The sequence below is a fragment of the Hyaena hyaena genome, unplaced genomic scaffold (assembly GCF_003009895.1).
Source record: "Hyaena hyaena isolate Hyena2069 unplaced genomic scaffold, ASM300989v1 scaffold_94, whole genome shotgun sequence".
Lineage (NCBI taxonomy): Eukaryota > Metazoa > Chordata > Mammalia > Carnivora > Hyaenidae > Hyaena > Hyaena hyaena.
Genome location: NW_024080726.1, coordinates 1493784 through 1508718, shown reverse-complemented (window position 1 = coordinate 1508718; position 14935 = coordinate 1493784). Strand labels below are relative to the sequence as shown.

Below are 14935 nucleotides of genomic sequence, written 5' to 3'. Positions count from 1 at the left end.
GTCAGTCCCTAAGAATTTCTCCAAAGTTTTACTCATCAGTGAAATTTAAAAGTTTGGAAGGGTACACACGGGGAAGCCAAATACCTTAGGAGCTCCATAAGGCTCAGGGCGTCCCAGAGCGGGGTGCTCTGTGCTGTGAGTGAGCCCTGAGTGGTACTGGCGTGGCTGAGGTATCGGCTCCTTCATTCCTGGGGCAGCCAGAACCCCAGCCCCAGGACCCATCTCCTCTGTCCTGAAGCAGCTCCCTCGGTTCGTGTCAGCGGACCAGACAACTAGTGTTTTCTGCGTGGTGTGTTATGGCGTGAAAAAGGTCGAGAAGCCCTGGACCGGAGCTTCAGCGTTTGATGGCATTGGGGTGAGGAGGCAGATCAGAGATCACCTCACAGTAGGAAAGAATTCAGAAAGAACGACTCAGGGAAGAGATCAAGTAGAAGAAAATCAACCCCACAGAGTTAAAACAATTGCGTTCTTACCACCTTTGCTCTGAGTAGATACATTTTTTGACAGTCAGGTCAGCTCTGCAGTTTCACGGCCAGTGGGTGACTTCATATGGGTTTAGCACCTAGATGTACCCTATTGGTACCGTCTGAAGAGCCTCAAGCTGAGAACTAGCGATGGACCCAGGCCCATACTGCTTTTCAGGCATCTTACAGAAGCAAATGTAAATCATGTCCTCAGAGGATTTCCTTAGAAAAACTTCCAAGAGGTATGAGCTCATGGTCCGAAATCACGGAACTCGCTAGATGAAAGCCACCATGAGTAACGTAGCAGAACCAGTAACAGTAGAATTACTCACCTATAGATTTTTGGTTTTTGGAATTACCAGCTGGAGAATACAAATTATGTATGTTTAGATAAATTACAAGGGGAATGGAAGACATGAATAAGGGGAGAGCAACTATAAAGATAACCAAGCACGTTTAGAAAAGAACCAAGTAGAATTTCTAGAAATGAAAAGATAATCCAAATTGAAAATGTGATGTGAGAGTTAAATGACTTGATGACTTAAAGAGTTGATGAGACATAGCTAAAGAGAGAATTAACAAACCGAATGATAGCACTGAAATTACCCAGAGTGTGTCACAAAGAGAAAGAGATAAAAATATGCAAGATATTTAGAGATAGAATGGACACAGATCCAATCTATATCTACTAGAAATTTCAAAAGGTGAGCATAGGGGCGCCTAGGTGGCTTAGTCAGTTAAGCGTCCGACTTCGGCTCAGGTCATGATCTCACGGTTCGTGGGTTTGAGCCCCGCGTCGGGCTCTGTGCTGACAGCTAGCTCAGAGCCTGGAGCCTGCTTTGGATTCTGTGTCTCCCTCTCTCTCTCTGGCCCTCCCCTGTTCACGCTGTTTCTCTATCTCTCTGCCTCTCTCTCAGATATAAATAAAACATTTAAAAAAAAAAAAAAGTGAGCATAGAGAGACTTAGAGCAATTCCCCACACCATGCTTTATTCCATGTGTTTTCCTCTACTGGTTTGGAAGCCATTTTCCAAAAGATAAATGGCTGAGAATTTTTCTAGAGTTGATAAATGATATGAATCCTCAGATTCAAAAAGCCCAGCAGCCCGCATGCGGACGAAACAAAGAGAAATTCGTATCTGGACATTTTATAGTAAAATTTTAGAACATCAAAGACAAAAGGCCTTTCGTGCAGCCAGAGAAAAAAGGGACTGCCTACCAGGGAATGATAGTTAGATGTCTGCATGATGGAAGTCAGAGGGTTGGATAATAGTGTCAAACGCTGAAGGGAAGCTAACTGTCCACGGGGAATGGTGAAGCCCCGTGCACCAGTCTTTGAGAAGCACGGATGAAATAAAGACATTTATAGATTGGAAAAACAAACACCCACAGACATCCTGATAGTCTGTCAGTTGAAGACCCCAACTTTTAACAGACGTATTTGATGAAGAAGGAAAAGGATCTCATGACTAATGTCTGAGATGCAAGAAGGAAGGCTGAGTCAGTAATAAATGTGGTAAATCTAAACAGACACTGGTGCTATAAAGCAATAGTAACAGTACACACAGTAATATCGAGGGAGAGAAGTAAGAGTTAGATGTAACATGCTGGACGGCAGTAGCATGGGAGCCAGAAGGAGGGGGAGAGGTGGAGAGGTCATTAGAAGCACTAATGTCCCTATGTACTTGGGACTGGCCAACTTTTTAGATACTGAGTTAAGGACACTTGATACAATTTCAAGGGTGGCCACTAAAAGAATAGGAATGGAGTATTTTCTTCCAAACCAGTAAAGGGAAAATCTGGAATGGGATTTTAAGCGTGGGGAGAGTGTGGGGGGATTTAAGTTAATTCAAAAAGGAGGGAAGAAAGAAACTCAAATTTTAAAGGAGAGACAAATAGCACAAAATAAGATGGTGAAAAGAAATGATAAATAGGTCAGTAATCGCAGTGAACCACAGTGAAAAGCCTTAGATCCAGGTTAAAAATGAAACAGAACCCAGCTTTATCCTTGTTTACAGAAGACATGCCTGAAACATGACGTTAGAACTTTGAACCTTTTGTTGGAAGTGAAAGAAAGGGTAAAGATATTTCATGCAAATACTAAACAAGAGAAGATTGGGGTAACATTAATAAATTAGTCTTTAAGGCACAAAATATTACTAGAAACAAGCACTGTGTACTGTTTAATAGTAGGATGTAACAGTTTCCCAATTATTACTTAATAAGATAGCTCACTTACACGATAGCAGCAATAATGCCAGAAATGGTAGAACTAGAGGAAAGTGACACATAATCACGGTGGGAGATTTTGACACATCCGTTTTATCCATAGATAGGTCAAAAAGGATGAGCATCAGCAAGCATATGAACAAATTAAACAACACAGCTAACAAGCTGATCTAATCCTTTTTACTCTGCACTTGGAGAATACACATTCTGTCCTAATATCCAAAGACTAGAGAATTTGGGGATGCAGCATGATACAGGTCACGTGTTCTGACTAGGACATTGGTTAGGTAATACAGGGGGGAGAGGTGTTTTTTAAAAATCCCTCATACATTTGGAAACTTTAAAACCAGAGCATGCTTCTAAATACAGGTCAAAGAAGACCTTTGAAATCATCTAGAACTGAACGATAACAGATATTACACATCATGAGCTAAAATGGTCCTTAGAAAACGTAAAGCCCTGATATAAACGAAACAAGGAAAAAGAGAATATAACTAGGTATTGGAAATAAAAACCCTTTCCTTGGAAGGCTCTTTCCCTGGATACATGCATGGCCAACCCCCTTCCTGTTCGCACTCATGTGGCATTTCTCAGCGAGGCTCCCCCCGTTTAAAGTGGAAAGTCCTGCACTCGCGGTTGCCTTTTTGCTGCCTTTTTCCCCCTTTATTTTTTCCATAGCATTTGTCACTATATGGTAATGTTTTACTTACTTATTAGATTTATTGTTTATTATCTGTCACCCTCTAACTAGAAGGTAAGCTCTGTGACACAGGGATTGCTTTGTCTCTTCTGTTTGTTCACTGGCATCTCAGACACCTGGAACTCTATGCCTGCATAGAAGGGGGAACTCAGTAGTATTTGTTACTGAGAAAGAGAATTCCATGAAAAAATGTAAATATGCAACATGCAAATAAGTATGAAAATTTGGATAAAAATCAAATTCCTAGAAAAACATAATTCTCCCAAAATGGACTCCACGGGAGAGAGAAGACCTGAATAATCAAAAACCATGAAATAAACTGAATCGGTATTCTAAAATTTTCCAAAGAAAGCACCTTGCTCATATAATTTTGTAGGTAAATGCTGCCATTCCAGTTATACACAGATTTTTCCAGATAATTAAAAAACATGTAGGGAATACTTACCAGCTCAGTTTACAAAGCTAACACCTTAATATCAAAGCCAGACAAGAATAATATGAAAGAAAAAGAGTACCTGGTAATCATGCTCGTGAACGTATTTGCAAAAATCCTGAGATACTGACAAATCAAATATTGTAACACATAAAGAGGAGACAAAACTTCTATGCGGCTAGATGCCAGGGTAGTGGCCACCGTGGGCTAGCACAGTTCTGACCGGAAGGGTTATCAGGGGGCCTTTGGGATGCTGCTAACATTCTAGTTCTTGATATGGGTGCTGACGACATTCGAATGTTTCCTTTGTGGAACTTTACTCAGTCCAACACATGTGATCATCTGCAGATGGTTCTGAACAGATATTTCAGTCATAAGTTGAGTTAAAAGTAACGACATAACATAACACGAGCAACTTGGATCTATCCCAGGAATGCAAGGGTGCAGCATTCGAAAATCTATAAATATCATTCACCACATTATATATTAAAGAGAAAAGCCATATATGATCTTGGTAGTTGGAAGAGTTTGATAAAATTCAACATCAGTTCCTGGTAAGAGTCTTCGCAAACAGGGCACACAAAGGTGCATCCTAAGTGGACAATCTGGCAGAGACAGAGTTGAGCAAACATTTCACATGCTCCCCTGCAGTCCCAGTTTCCTTTGCAGTTAGATTGGGGCCAGGTACCTAGTTTTGCCCGGTAGACTGTGAATGGAAGTGACGTGTCACTTTTAGGTGAAGGCAGTTGAGCCGATGTTCCTCCTCCATCCCTCTCTTCTCTTGCTCCAGTGACCTTGGAGGCTGTGTATTGCAGATGGCATAGATTAAAGCTGGAGTAAGGATGCTTCACTCTCACCAGACTTTGCGTAAGCAAGAACTAACCCTTATAGTGTTAAGCCTCTAAGATTTCCAAGTGTTTGTGTAACCACAGCATAGCCTACCTTATTCTGACTAAGATAAAGGACATCTCTCAGGAAACTACAGCAACTCTCACACTCAGGGGTGAGCAATTAGAAGCACGCTCTTTAAAATCAGGGATAAGAACAAAGGTGGCTGCTCTTTCTACATCTGGTCCACACGGGGATCCCACCCAGTGCAGTAAAACAAGTTAAGGGTTGGAGTAGAAGAAGTAAAACAGTTATTATTTGGAGATGAAATTATTTTCTTCCTAGTAAGTCCTATGTGTAAGTAAACAAGTTGCTTCTAAGAGGTCTGTCTCAGTTATGTTACTAGGGACCAGAAACAAGAAATTAGAAAAGTTAATTTTTAAAAAGGTACCATTCACCGTTTCATTTAAAAATATGCGGTACCGAGATACCAGTTTAGAAAAGAAGTGAAAGACTCAGGGAGCAAATTATAAAAGTATATTGAAGGACTTTGAAGAAGGCCTAAATAGCTGGAGAGAGATACCTTGTCCATGGATAGACTCAGAAACATCATGTCATTTCCCCCCAGTTTTGACCTCACAAGTCAATGAATTTCTAGTTGAAACACCAACAGGATTTTGAAGGAATCTGTGAAGCTGACCCTTAAGTATGTGTGAAGAGCAAAAGGCCAAGAATGGCCAAGACTCTGTTGAAGTAGGAGAGTGAGGTGGAGGCTTTGACCTAGCAGATGTCGAGGTTTACTGTGAAGTTTTAGTAAGATAGTATGTTTTTGGGGGGGTGGGGAGAAACATTATCAAATGGAACAGAAATAGACACATCCATACATCGTAGTTGGACCTGTGAGAGGTGATTTCATATTAGTGGTAAAAGGACGGTTTTTTCAATAAATGGTGCTAGGAAACTCATTTATTTCGTGTGGGGAAAATGATATATGTGTTTAACCAGATTTTTGGAGTCAAGCTCTGATTGTCTATGTACCATTTAAAAGTAATATGTATAGAAAATACGTTCTAATTTGTTTTTGGAAGTGAGCCTAAGACAGCTTAGGAACATTATTTCCAACAAGTACGAGAGACAGAATGTTACTTGCTGGAAATAGTATTCCTGTATATGAAGTGCTCTTAAAAGTTAATCAGAAGAAAGATGAACGTTTATTATTTTGCTTTCCTGACTGATTTTGACTGATACTTAAGAGCTTTTCCTCAACCAGCAGCTATGACACTGAGTGGATTTATAAAAGGTAAAAGCCTTATTTGTCTTTTGTACTTAAAGCATGTCCCAGGTGGATGTGGATTCAGGAATCGAAAATATGGAGGTTGATGAAAACGATCGAAGAGAAAAAAGGAGCGTCAGCGAAAAGGTTGGTAAGAGATGAAACCCTTGCTTCTGTTCTTAGTAGGTAATATAAATAAGTACGCTTTCATTTCTTATGTCTGTGGAGTCTGTTAGAGCGGGCCGCTCCAAGTCAGCAAATCCTCTCTCTCTTTTTCTTTTGAAGAGAAACGCACAGCCTAGATTGCCCTAATGGAAGTGTAGCTCACTTCTTTTATCTGGTCACCTCCCTCTGTTCCCTTTGTTTCAGATTCATATTTTTATCAGTAAATGTAGTTTGTAATGAGAATGAATTTAGAGGTAGCTTGGACTTTTTCTGTTGATCTTTTTGCTTAAGCCGATAGGTCATCACATGTTTGGTAGTATTCTGAGGAAAATGGCTGTGGAATCCAATAGCACTTAGAGGCTGAGGTCTTTATATTTTGTTATATTTTGTTATCATCTGAGCTTAGTTCCCTATATTTAGCAAAAGAGGTGTTTTCTTGGGGCGCCTGCGTGGCTCAGTCGGTTGGGCATCCAACTTTGGCTCAGGTCATGATCTCATGGTTCATGAATTCAAGTCCCATGTCAGGCTCTGTGCTGACAACCTGGAGCCTGAAGCCTGCTTCAGATTCTGTGTCTCCCTCTCTCTCTGCCACTCCCCTGCTTGCACTCTGTCTCTCTCTCTCTCAAACATAAATAAAAAAAAATTTTAAATAAAAGGTTTTTTTTTGCGGGGGTGTCATGGTGTTAAACTGGTAGAGATAATTGCATTTCTTTCTGTGCGGCAAATTAATTGGGTTGAATAACCTGTTTTGATGATTTTGTTGGACAGTGGCCTTCTAGTGGCACAATGCTTTGTTTTGTAGAGCTCCTTTGTGTTTATGGAGCTCTTTTATGTGTGTGTGTGTGTGTGTGTGTGTGTGTGTGTGTGTGTATGATATTTTATCTGTGATGGAGACTAGTGGGTCACATTAAATTCTGGGGAATTTTTTGGATAAAAATTGGTTATGTGCCTAGAATGTTTACCTGGTCCTTTGGAGTTCAGAAAAGTAAAGAAATACAATGTAGGCGTATCCTTTATTCACATTACTCCCTTGGTGATTACAGGTGATTCTCCTCTTTTATCCCTGCACCCCCCCCCACGCCTATAGCTTCTGTTGTGAACTCATCAACCCCCCATGTCACAGCTCTGCAGTAATAGTCACCAGCTGCCTGTGCCCCAAGTCAGTTGGTGAACAGTTGCATGCATATCCAAAATACCCTCATTAATAAATGAATTACTTGAAATTAACCCCCAAATCTTCTTCCCCACCAGGAGCCTTCATCGGGTTCCGAAGTGTCCGAAGAGCAGGCCTTACAGCTGGTCTGTAAGATCTTTCGCGTCTCCTGGAAGGACCGGGACAGAGACGTCATCTTTCTTTCTTCTCTTTCTGCACAATTTAAGCAGAACCCAAAAGAAGGTAGGAATCCAGCTCTGCTGTTGAGAGAACAACAAGACTGTAAGATCTTTGTCCTTGGCTTTTATCCACATGCAGTCTCTCTCGCATTGGGGTTACTGTAGTTTTGACTATCAGAGATACTTCTTGATGTTTGGCCACTTTCCACTGATCTTACTGATACACTGTTTTTTTACTTTGATGATTTCTGTAGAAGAAAACTGGATAAGTAAGTTAAGGGTCTCCACTGTTTCCGAGTTGAAGTTGTTAAAGTGTCTAATAGCGTAGGAGCCTGCTGGGTGGTCTCCGGGGACCCCGAGAGCTGCTCTGTATGACCTCTACCCGCGTTAAGTGCCTGCCAACTCCGGTGTAGACAGTGCAGCACATTAACTTGATTGAATTGCTTCGGAAGATGGAACATATTGATATTTTGCTGTTCCCAGGATTCTATTTTAAGAGGCTACACTAAACCACACTTGTATAACAAATTAATAAAACTTTTAGCAAGATACCAGCATTAAAGGGCACAGTCACTCTTTAACAGCAGAAGAGATGGGGGGGATGGTGGTAGTGTTCCTTTGCATATCACTGGAATATAACTTCCCTGATGGCGGGAATTTTTGTCGGTTTTGCTCACTGATATATTCCCGGTGCCTGGAAGGGTGCCTTGCACTTAATAATCTCTCAATAGATATACTTTAAATGAGTGAATGAAAGATCATCTTTCCCTTTTCTGCCCACTTTCCACAGCAAGAAAAGTCCCCCGTGTTCCCGGCAGATAGATCGTTTACTTCTGATTTTACTGGGATCTTCTTATTAACTGGTCATAGACATGCTTAACACCCATGTGTCCCAAACCCCACCACTTGTTATAATTCTTACTGTAAATTCTTAAATCTGCCTTGTACATATATAAGTGATCATTTTTAATAACCAAATCAGACCAGGTATACGTGGGTTACAACTTTTATTTATTTAGTGGTACATAAAATGTTATCTAAAGATCTATAGTAAAGCCCTGGGGAGCTGCAAAGAATTAAGGAGAACGTTAGAAAATAGAATTTGCTCCAGAAAGCTAGATGGTGGCTAAATGTTAGCCCCTTTCTAAAATATTTTGAACCTCGCATTTAATAGTTTTACTGTATATAACGCACCCGTGGGCGAAGAACTATGAACCCGGCTTTATTTCTAAAAATAAACGATAAACGGGCGTCTGTATTTGGGAGTGGCTTGTTTTTACAGTTAACGTATATCAGCAGCGATTCTTATCGGCTGTACTTCTTTTTTTGGAATAAGTTTTGCATTCTGGAATCATGTTAGATTTGCAGAGAAGTTTAAGACCGTGCAGGGAACTCCCATCTGTACCCTTGACCTGGGTTTCCCCTAATGTGAACATCTTAGGTAACCACACTGTATTTGTCAAAACTAAGATCTTACTATTACCTCACCTCCAGACTTCATTTGGATTTCACCGGGTTGTCTACTAATGTCCCTGTACTGTTCCAGAATCCAGGCTGGCTGCCGTCCTGGACCTCTAGTCTGATGTGGCTTCTTCAAGGGCTGTGTGTGAGCAACTGTGCGTGACCTCCTCTTTCTTGTGCCTTTCCACCAGTGTTCTCCGATTTTAAGGACTTGATTGGCCAGATTTTAATGGAAGTGCTCATGATGTCTACCCAGACTAGAGATGAAAACCCGTTTGCCAGCCTGACAGCCACATCACAGCCAATTGCAGCAGCAGCTCGGTCCCCGGACAGAAATCTCATGCTAAGTACCAGCTCCAATCCAGGAACAAGCCCCATGTTCTGCGGCGTGGGTTCCTTCGGTGCCAGCTCGTTGTCTAGGTCAGTGTGGCTCCTTTTGCACATCTGATTGGTGCTAGAACAGCCGAGGAGCGTGTGAGAGAGGGGACTTCCCTCTGGGCCTTTGTCCTGCAGATGACCGCGCGGGTGGCATGCGGGTGGATGCGTTTCGTCACTGCAGGACGTGTTAGTTTGTCTGGCTTCCCACCGCTAGGCTATTGGTAAATTTTAGAAACAAGTGGCTGTGTATCTAGTACCTTATTCCTTGGAAAGAGGGCTTTATCGTATTGTAACTGTAGCCTCTGGATCCCCATAGCAGTTAGATGGTAACGAATTTAGATGAGTATCTGAAAGACATGTACACTTGAATGCTTCCAGGTCTGAAGTGTAATCACACTATTCTTTAAGAGCTTGATATTTTCCACTGTAGTCCTTTACCTCAAGTTTGTCTCCCATTTTCTCTCCTCTTCTCTCCTCTTCCTCCACGGATTTAGCCTCTATGAAAGTAGCCCAGCTCCCAGCACAAGTTTCTGGAGCTCGGCGCCGATGCTGAGCCCATCCTATGCGTCCTCCCCTTCCCGCGCCGCTGGCCAGACAGCTGTGCCCGCCGCTTCCCTCAGTCCTCACGGTGCGGCTTCGGGGACCGCCGCAGGGAGCCAGCCCTCCTCTCCGCGGTATCGCCCCTACACGGTGGCCCACCCGTGGGGCCCTTCCGCCTCTGCCCCGCGGTCCCCGGGCATCGCCGTTCTGTCCAGCTCGCCCAGCCGCCCTGGCCTCGCTAGTAGCCCTCCAGCCGTGCCCGCCGGCTCCCCCAGACAGAGACCCTCCAGCCTGGGCCCAGCGTCACTGGCCGCCTCGCCCAGGGCCGCGAGCAGACGCCCCTCCTCCCTGAGGATCTCTCCTAGGTACCTCCTTCCTCAGCAGGAGAGCGGGGTGCGTGCTTGCGGTGCAGGCAGAGACCATTAACTTCGGTTTGGAGGGGCTGGTGTGTGACACTGACCTCAGTTACGTGTGCTTTTCCGTTTGGGTTATTAACCCGTGTGTCTAACTCGTTCGGTAGGCTCGCGGCCTGAGTCCGTGCTTCCGCCAGGCTTTGCTAACAGTGGGAAGTGTGGGTGTTCCATCACGGCCCCCCCCTTTTTTTTCTCTTCTTGCCCCTCACTCTTCCTCCTTACCGTACAAGAAAAAAATAAGCAAGAAGTCACTTCGTTTTCTGAAGTCTACCTCCCATGTCGTTCCTCATTACAGATGAGTTCCAGAGGCTGTGGGCACTTTCCATTTGAGAGAGGCGGGGCTCACGGGAGCACTTTTCAGCTCTCTGTACTGTTGCCAATCATAGTTGAAATGCTGTGAGCCCGAGGGGTGGGGGGAGCAGGGCTGGGCTGGTCCCCTTACCTCTGATCACTGGGGCTGGGCCAGTGTCCCGTGCCGTGACACGCTGATCAGAGCCTCTCAGAAAGCGGCAGCATCAGCATCCCACTAATCCACTGCACACACACACCCCGCCCCAAGACACACCCGTGCATCTATGTGATGGGGCGGAATTGCTTTTCCTGCATGTCAGTAGATGGAACGTTTAGCGTAACGTTTAATTTAAAGGGGACAGCAGTTACAAAAGCTTTTCCTCTCTTGTTTTTCCTTTGTTCCCTGATGACCTTTTTTGCTTTTGTTGTGGTAGTATGTACGACAGTCCTTTCTCCTTCCTCTTCCTCGCGCTTTCTGGCGACAGTAGTGATGAAGATGAAGAAGATGATGATGATGGTGATGATGAAGGTGGTGGTGGTGGTGATGAGTTTTCTTGTGTCCAGTTTGGGTCCAGGTATCAGAGGAATGGAGTCTTACCCTGCATGTGCGTAGGCGCTTAGGAACTAACTTTTATAAGGCCTCATCAGGGGTGTGCTTTGAATCTAAGTGGGATACGGTTAGATGAGACAGGCTGGAGAGTTGAGGTGTGGGAAACCTGCATGTTCCGAGGTGTCAGGACCTTACCATGGGGTCAAGTGGCACATAGGAACTTCCTCATCATTGTTGCCTGGTAAGTTTCGAGGAAAACGTACGTGGAATCATGTGTTAGAAGTACGAGCAGCAGATTAAAGATCAGTCATTGAGTTTGCGCACCCCGAGATCTGAGATGAGGGATCTTGTGAGCTGCAACATGTACTCTGGGAGGCGTGTTTTCTTATGTACAGTTGCATGGAGTGCTGCTACTTAGAAATGGCAGAGGGGCCGGGATCGTGTGTGCGTGTGCGTGTCTGTTTCCCCCCTTTCCACCCCAGCTCTGTCTGACGGTCTGTCGAAGACCATATGGGGCCACACTGTCTGGTAGAACTGTGAATCTGCTTTCACTTCGAGCCTTCACAATTTCACCGATCACCTCCTTGGCCTCAGCAAAGCGAGACCCTTGTTTAGACAGCCTTAGGGATGACAGCAGAAGATAAAACACAGTTCACGATGCTGCTGAATGTCCTCCCCCCCTCCCAAAAAAAAAATAAGTGAAAAACTATTTAGGGTTCTAGGTGACTTTGGGCAAGAAAATATAATAGCACCTTCTTTCTGAACCTCTGACTCATTGTCTTACAATTTTGCTCTTAAATCGAAGTTTCCACTGGACTGACTTGGTATTTGTGCCCAGCACTGTTCAAAAATAACTCCAGGCTATAAATAGAGATAGCAGTAGGAGTTAGGTACACTTCATTAAATTTGACAGTGTTCAGAAGAATCATTAGAGAGAGTATATAAAGAGAGAAAGGAGTGTGGGTGCAAGGATGAATACTGATTCAGGAGCGTTGATATTTGTATTAGGTTGAACATTATATTACTGTTTCTCAAGTAAATTTCCCAAAGGTAGAAGTATCTTTTTCTTTCTTTTTTTTTTTTTTTAAATTTTTTTATTTATTTCTAGGAGAGAGAGAGAAAGACAGCGTGAGCAGGGGAGGGTCAGAGAGAGGGAGTCACAGACTGAAACAGGCTCCAGGCTCTGAGCTGGCAGTCAGCACAGAGCCCCATGCGGGGCTCGAACCCACGAACCGCGAGATCATGACCTAAGCGAAAGTCGGACGCTTAACCGACTAAGCCACCCAGGCGCCCCAGGTAGAATTATCTTTTTCAAGTAGATAAAGCCCTCCTGCCTGATTATAGTAAGGCATCAGGCATCCTTTTGTAAAAAAATTGTTTAATGTTTATTCATCCATTTTTGAGACAGAGACAGAGAGCACGAGAAGGGGAGGGACAGAGAGAGAGAGGGAGACACAGAATCCGAAGCAGGCTCCAGGCTCTGGGCTGTCAGCACAGAGCCCAGCACAGGGCTTGAACTCATAAACGGTAAGATCATGACCTGAGCGAAGTTGGACATTTAACCATCTGAGCCACCCAGGTGCCCCAAGCAGGCATCCTCTTTAGGAACCGGTTTCTATGCATGATAAAAGTGCTTTGTTATCTGTTTCACTGTAAATTGTGGGAGAAATGCTCGCTTTCCTTGGCCTATTCAATTCCAGCGTGCTCTCCCAAAGATAGCGGATTGTGTGCTGCTTTTACAGCACTAGACTCCCAGCATCCTGACCTTGTCTCTGATCTAGATTCTAAAGCTACAAGGAGAAAGAATGGTCTGTGTAATAATAGCTCCAGATACTTACCGAGCATCGGGTGCCAGACCCGGAGCCGGCACGCTGCACACCTTGTCCCTTCATCCTCACAGCGGCCCTCCCAGTTACCGTAAGGAACCCGGCGACAGGGAGGCCCATCACATAACTGGTTCAGGGCAGGGCCTGAGTCCGGAATTCACCTGCTGCACCCCAGCACTGTGCTCCCAATAGGACCTGTGTTGTTCTCGCTCCTCATACTAGTTATTTTGCTGCCCAGTGTTTATGCCATCTACTCCGTTCCTTGGCAAGGGAGCGCCAGCATTTTACTCGGTAATTACAAAATTCCATTCAGTTGGCAGGCCCTTTGCTGGCTGTGAAAACAGAATCTGATCTATCCAGATTTTGGCAACTTCCAGCTTTTGAATAGATCTCAAACAGAATGTGAAAGGATGAGTAAAAAAAAAAAAAAAAAAAAAAAAAGGCTGGTAACTGATTACAGCACACGGAGAGGAACTCGAGAACTCCTGGAGGGTCAGAACCAAGAAGAGGTCATAAAAAGCCTCGTTGGTTTGAGTGATCGGGAAATGGTTATTTTCTTTCTCTCCCTTTCTAATTGATCTCCGCAGAATTTTGTTTACTGTGAAGTAAGCAGTCTGGGCTCGTACTTCTTGCCCAGTAAGATTAACGTCGTGGTAGAAGAAAGAATCAACAGCCGCATCTGTCTCCCCTTCTGCTTGCCCGGTGGAGTTGATGCTGGAGTTGATGCGCTACAAATGCTTTAGGAAATAGTTGGAAAATACATTCGTATGCTAACTATCTATAGTGGTGAAGAAAAGGAACAATTTAAGAAAGGTAAAACATTCCCGGGGCGCCTGGATGGCTCAGTTGGTTAAGTGTCTCACTTTGGTTCGAGCCCCACCTCAGGCTCTCTGGGGTCAGCGCAGAGCCCGCTTCAGATCCTCTGTCCCCCTCTCTCTGCACCCCTGCCCCCAACTTGTGCGCATGTGCAGGCACGCTCTCTCTCAAAACTGAACATTTGAAAAAATATAAAAGAAAGAAAGGTAAAACATTCCTTCCATGATTTTTATAGCCCGCCGTGAAGGGAGCCATAGGAATTAGAAGGATCTGGGGGGCGTCGGAGCGTACACAGGTGAAGCAAGGGCATCTTGTAATAAAGAGAACATTGCAGTTCCTCTGAGGAGAATGCTTCTGATTGTGTCCGAGGAAATCGATAATGGGAAAGAAATCTGGTTTTAACTGCTTAGATATTTCATCCAAGGAGGGGAAGTGTGGACAGTCATGAGGCTGTGCAAAGAGAGAAAGGGAAAGTTAGCAAGTACTGAAGAATGTTGACATTTGCCCTCTTGTGTCTGCTGCTCATCACTACTTGGGGGTGAAACGTGGAAATAGTTCCACCATGTCTTGTCTCCAAACCCTCCAGGAATGTCCCCTGTCACACAGAGTAAAACCCAAAGCGTCGTGAGACCCTTCGCCTCACACACACGCACACGCACACACACATGTGCATTCCTCTTTTCTAACCTCACGTGCCTCCACGTGCCTAACCCCTCTGCTGCTCACGAGCCTGTTCTTGACCTCCCTCGGCACAGTCCCCGCTGCCTTAGGCCTTCACATTTACGTCCTCTCTTTGCGACGGCTGGCCCCAAGATAGCTGCGTGGCTTGTGCCCCTGACCCCCAGGGGTCTCCACAGACACACCGTCTTATCAGAAGGTCACATCACACAGCGTATAAAACAGACACGTACTTACTGCCCGTTTCTGTCACCGTGCTCTGCTTTTATTTTTCTTCATAGCATTTCTGAAATGTTTTTGGACTCTGCTTCCCTCCCCTCTAGAATGTACTCGCCATACGAGCAGGGTCTTGATCTGTTCGACTTGCTGTGTTGCCCCCCAGAGCCTGCAACAGTGCCTGCCATACAGAAGGCACACTGAACATTTGTTAGATGAACTTACGTTGCTCGAACCTGCATAGCCCTGACTTTGCCTTGCAGCGAGAAAACACAAAACTCTAGAGTCTGCATTCCAAACAATGAGTAAATAGGAGGGTGCATTATAGAAAAAATGAAACTG

General features: G+C 44.4%; 1 protein-coding gene across 3 annotated transcripts in view; it reads left to right on the top strand.

Annotated features, from left to right (window-relative positions):
• UBE4B (ubiquitination factor E4B) overlaps nt 1–14935 on the top strand; it is a 119894-nt gene that overhangs the window by 53966 nt on the left and 50993 nt on the right. For all 3 annotated transcript variants that reach the window (XM_039234916.1, XM_039234918.1, XM_039234917.1), the window contains 3 exons: nt 5987–6074; nt 7344–7488; nt 9077–9305. In XM_039234916.1, the coding sequence (XP_039090847.1) occupies nt 5987–6074; nt 7344–7488; nt 9077–9305 (462 nt within the window). The remainder of the gene's footprint in view (nt 1–5986; nt 6075–7343; nt 7489–9076; nt 9306–14935) is intronic.